The 5,545-nt window shown below is 40.3% G+C and overlaps 1 protein-coding gene and 1 pseudogene across 1 annotated transcript; both read left to right on the forward strand.

Moving 5' to 3' along the window:
* Window positions 1–2,417: 2,417 nt before the first annotated feature.
* Window positions 2,418–2,734, forward strand: LOC100930679 (annotated as a pseudogene).
* Window positions 2,735–3,913: 1,179 nt separating this feature from the next.
* Window positions 3,914–4,906, forward strand: LOC100930940 (galactoside 2-alpha-L-fucosyltransferase 2-like). The gene is given in 1 exon segment (XM_012542123.2): window positions 3,914–4,906. A coding segment is annotated over 1 exon segment (993 nt).
* Window positions 4,907–5,545: the final 639 nt, after the last annotated feature.

Genomic DNA, 5,545 nt, shown 5'->3' on the forward strand with positions numbered 1-5,545 from the left:
AAAATAAACCAAAAAACAAAAAAGTAAAAAAACAAAAGTTGATTTTATTTCCAAAAACTCCATGGACTTTATTGTTTCATTCACACAAACCTACAGAATTATAAATATTTTCCCCATTTTATACATAAGGAAACTAAATTTTAGAAATATTAAGTTACTTACCTAGGGTCCAAATCTGAAATCAGTCCCATAGCTGAAAAGCATTCCCAGAATGATTAACTTCCTTGAAGGTTTAGCTTAGATGCCATCTCTTTTATGGAGCCTTCTCTGTTTCTTCACCCAATCATGGTGTCAGGGATCATTCAAGTTCTCTCTCACCTTCTTCAAACAATCTTATATTTAATTATCTGTGAATAGAATTGTATCCTGCTCCAGAGAATGAATCTCTAGATCTATTCTTCTAGTGCCACTCTTTTCTGAGCTCCAGTTCTTCATTAACAGTTGCTTATGAAGTGTTTCAACTTAGATGTCCCATAGGTGTTTCAATCTCAATATTTTCTTTTCTTCCTTTCTCCCCTTCCACCAAAAAAACAAAACAAAACAAATCTATTCCCTTCCAAATATCTCTATTCTCTGAGGATACAACCAACTCCTCAGCATTTAAAATTTCAGTGTCATCCTCTTTCTTGCCTAATCCATTTATCCAATCAGATAATCCAATCAGAGACCTTAAAGGCCATGTAAACCTCATTTTCCAGTTGAGGACACTGAGACATAGAGATATTACTACATGTCTTCCCTAATGTCACACAAGTAGCAAATACCAAATATAAGATTGAATCCAGGTTCTTTGATTCCAGAGCTAGTGATCCCCTTTCTTCTTTATTATGTTGTAAATTCCAGACTCTTCAATAATTTGCCATTTTTATGAGGCACATCAGAAGGGGCATTCGAAATTGTGTACATTCTAAAAAGAGCCAAACCACTAGTTGGGTCTTTATTTATCACACAACTTTCTTAAACTCCCAAGACCCCTTTACTCATCTTCCCACCATCAATGAATATCTTACCAAAAGAGATCTTAATATTAAACAATTAGTCTATGAAAGCACCAGGGATTCCAAGAAAAAATTAAGAGTCCTTTCTCTCAACGAACTCACATACAGAAGGGATCCACTTCAAGTCAGATAGAAAGGTCCATGGTCCTTATGGGGCAGCTATAAAGCAGATGTTAATGCTTCTTCTTCCATGTCATTTCCACTGATAAAATCATATCAGTTTCTGATGTCAACAATGTTGAGAACTCAAGAACCATTAAAGAAAAGTCTTATCTCCAAAGTGCTCAGCATTTTCAAGACCTTTCTTTGATGGATCTTGAGTAGCTGTGGCTATAGTATCCAAAGGAGCAGTTGTCAGATTGCAGCTACATGCAGAATGATGACTGAGGTCCCTGGGCTAGAAGCCTTGTTATTCTCAAGGCTCTTGGGTTCAGGGGCCTAAGATATCTCTATTGGAGTTGAGATGAGATAGTGATCATGGCTGTGGTGGTGATTTGCCTTGACTGGCACACGCTGACTCCTGTCTCTTCCAGAGGGTACTCAGCCATTTCACTCAAGCTGGTTTGCCTTGATAGTTGATGGAGATGGGTCTCCCTTTCTCCACAGGAGATATTTGTGAAGACTGGGATGGTCACAGGATTAATGAGATGATGATCAAGGCTCTTGTCCTTATCTGCCTTTTAGTGATAGTTCGGACAACAGCTCTTGTTCCTGATGATTAGGAAAGTGAGCCCCTCCTCCACAATGATTTTTCTCCTCAATGATAGGTTCAAGAGTTGGGCTAGAAGAAGTTATGATGGTTGGGGAGCACTACTATTCATAAAGCACTTGGATTCAAGGTCTTTTTGGAAGCAGCTGGTTGCCTAATGGATACAGCACTGGGCCTGGGGTCAGGAATGCCTGAGACATCAGCTATGTGATCCTGGCCATGTCGTTTAATCTCTGTTTGCCTCAGTTTCCTCAAGTGGGGACCATAATACTGCTTCCCTCACAAAGTTGTTGTGAGGATCAAATGAAATAACTGCAAAAAAGTGTTTAGCATAATTCTTGGCATGTAAATGCTTATTCTCTTTCCCTAGCTCCAAAATGCTGGTCAAAGCGATAATGCTTTTAATTGCCTGGCACATGCTGCTTTCTCAAGATATCTTGCTACTTTACAGAACTAAGATACATCTGCATAGAGATGATATGATAATTCCCTCCTTGGGAGCTGTTAAGATCAACAAGAGAGAAGGAATAGAGACAAGAAAAGAAGGCCCTAGATGGAATATTCCGGGAAACATACAACTTGGTTCTAGCACATAAAAATAATTCATTTAAGAAGATAAAGCTGTTTGCAGTAGGAAGACAGAGGGGCAGTGCAAGGCTTTGGGATTTGAACAAGACATGCCCCAAGCCTGCCACTTACAGGTATACATAATGGAGGCAGAACAGCTTGTAGAGGGATAGATGCAAGTTTCAGAGAATCTTCATTGTGAATATGAACTCACAGAAAATGTCAGACAAATAATAGAAAATGAGATTAAGGTAAGAAAGTCAAAGCAGAAAGTGGACATTCAATCATTGCCAACTTGTGTCTACTTGGATCAGACTGTTATAACCTATTTTATTACTTACTGTGCTTGCAAAAGAAAGACTTCCAAATCCCATTGAATTTCTAGCATCATATTTTTTAAAGTCACAATTTGAGGATCGAAACTAATTTTGGGAAAAAAATGAAATAATTTGGTTGTTACTATAGAGATATATGATTAAGAGGCAGTTTATATTGCCATGAATTTTTTTTTAAAAGCATACTAATCTTTAGGATCACAGATCTTGTTTCACTAACTCCAGAAGGGAACCTATTTCCCTTATTCTTTATTTAATGAACATACTTATTTAGTGAGCATGTTATTTGTTTTTATTTTTTCACATTTTCTTAAAATCAGTCTTCAAAACAAATGGCTATAAATTTGATTACTGGAAGGCAACTTTTTATTGAGAATAATTGTTTACTGTTTGGGTACTACAGGAAGCACTGATCATATTTCTCATCATTTTTGCATCGTAGTTGTGTGGCTCAGAATGGTGAGGGATCATCATTTAATAAAAAGCTGGAGAGATCTGTAGGAGCAAAGCAAAAGTTTATTATACATTCTAAAGAGAATTAGGTGTCCCACCCGTCAGGCAGGCAATTGAAGGGAGGTGGCACATTCTGGGACTGATTTTACACTTTAAATAGTCCCCAATGCAAACACCCCTCCCACCACTGACCATTATCCTCATTGGCTGAGGGTCTTACATTCTACCCTATCCCCCCTGCTAATTGGCAATAGTGCTTGCTTCACTAAGCTGTTTGGAGAATCAAATGAGATAACTAAAGCAAATTACTTTGAAAACCTTAAAGTATTGTGTAAATGTCAGCTATGATTATTAATAATTACTTCTCACTCAGCTATACTGTCCTTGTCCTTTGGAGACTTAGATTGTCTAGTCTCACCTATTAGACCTTATTTATCTAGTCCCTTGGGAACTCTGGAGTTCAGACCCTCTGGAATAATAATATTACAACAAGAGCTAATGGTTCTATAGCACTCATGTGCCAGGCACTGTGAAAAGTGCTTTATAATTATTATCTCATTTTATCCTTACAACTACTATAGGAAGGTAATCCATAATTCCTATTTTACAGATGAGGAAACTGAGGCAAACAAACATTAGATGATTTGCCCAGGATCCCACAACTAGTCAACATCTGAGGCCATATTAGAATTCAGGTATTCCTGATTTCAGGCCTAATGTTTTATCCACCTACACTCTAGCTCCAGGGGACTCAAATGTTTACTTTCATCATTCCCAGTTACTTAGATATCCCACTTCAAATGACTCTACTAACTTTTTGTTTTTACTATTTTTTCTTCCTCCCCTCAGTCATGTCAGGCCCCCTGATACTCTTTTCCCTCCCAGTTCTCTACTTCCTCCTCTTTGTTTTTGTGACCTCAACAGTCTTCCACCTTCAACTTCAATTCTCAAAGATATCCACATCACCCCTTGAAATCCTACCTCTTTCAACCTACCGCCCTGAGGGTATCTGGACTGTGAACTCTCAAGGCCGTCTAGGAAACCAGATGGGTGAGTATGCTATTCTCTATGCCCTGGCAAAACTCAATGGGCATCAGGCCTACATCTCCCCTGAGATGCACCATCACCTTGCTCCCATCTTCCGCATCACTCTTCCCGTTCTGCCAACCAGTGTAACCCAGCACATACCTTGGCGCGACTACCCCCTCAATAACTGGATGACTGAGGAATATCGCCATATTAATGGTGCCTATGTTCGTCTCACTGGCTCCCCCTGTTCCTGGACTTTCTATCACCACCTCCGAGAAGAGATTCGTCGTGAATTCTCCCTGCACGACCATATCTGAAATGAAGCTCAGGCTTACCTGTGGGGGATACAGAAAAACCCAGCCACCTTTGTGGGGGTCCATGTCCGCCGAGGCGACTATGTTAAAATAATGCCCCAAAACTTGAAGGGTGTGGTAGCAGACAAGGGCTACTTGGATCAAGCGATGAATTGGTTCAGAGCCCAGTACAGTGATGCTGTCTTTGTAGTCACCAGCAATGGGATGGAATGGTGCCAGGATAACATTGATAACTCAAAGGGAGATGTGATATTCGCAGGGGATGGCAAAGAGGACTCTCCAGAGAAGGATTTTGCTGTGCTGACCCAGTGTAACCACACCATCATGACCATTGGCACTTTTGGCATCTGGGCTGCCGACCTGGCAGGCGGCAAGACGATCTATTTGGCCAACTACACGCTTCCAGATTCACCCTTCCTCAAAATCTTCAAGCCTGAGGCTGCCTTCCTGCCTGAATGGTTAGGAATCCCAGCTGACCTGTCACCTCTGCTCAAGAACTAAATATAGTTCTCAACCCAGACTCAGATTGTGTTTTACAACAATGTCCTATGGAGGTTGTACTTGGAAAATAGCAGAGAACCATTTCTCCTATCCTGGGCTAGCTATCCAAATCTTAGCACAGAAGTCTCAACATAATGACTTACCTCATCCCATTCTCTGAAAATCAACTAGGCATGTATCTACACAATGGATTTGATTGCATAGAATCATACCATGACATATCTGAAGATTATTTGAAATCAATGTGTCCCTAAAACCCATGGGAGATAGAAATACATTAGTAGGATGTTTATATGCAAAACCTAGATAGTTGGGGGTTTGGGGGAAAGGGCCAAGCTGACCTAATTCAATGGCCCCTTGGGTGTTTTAAGAAATACTGTCAATGAAAGCCCTTGTATTTAGGCATGAAGCAGAGGCATTTTTACATACCCCTGGGCTTATGAGAGATAGACCTCTCAAAGCCCAGAGCTAGATAGAGCTCCACATTGTCTACAAGAGTGTACTCCTTAATGATGGGTCTGGAACTGGTTTGGGTTAGAAGGAAGTAAGGATGGATGACTTTCACTCGTCTGCCAGGGTCTTCTGCTTCACTAAGGAGTGGGGCAAAGGGAAAAGTAAAAGATCCAGGCATCCTCTCAC

Source organism: Sarcophilus harrisii, chromosome 1, assembly GCF_902635505.1.
Source record: "Sarcophilus harrisii chromosome 1, mSarHar1.11, whole genome shotgun sequence".
Taxonomy (NCBI): Eukaryota; Metazoa; Chordata; class Mammalia; order Dasyuromorphia; family Dasyuridae; genus Sarcophilus; species Sarcophilus harrisii.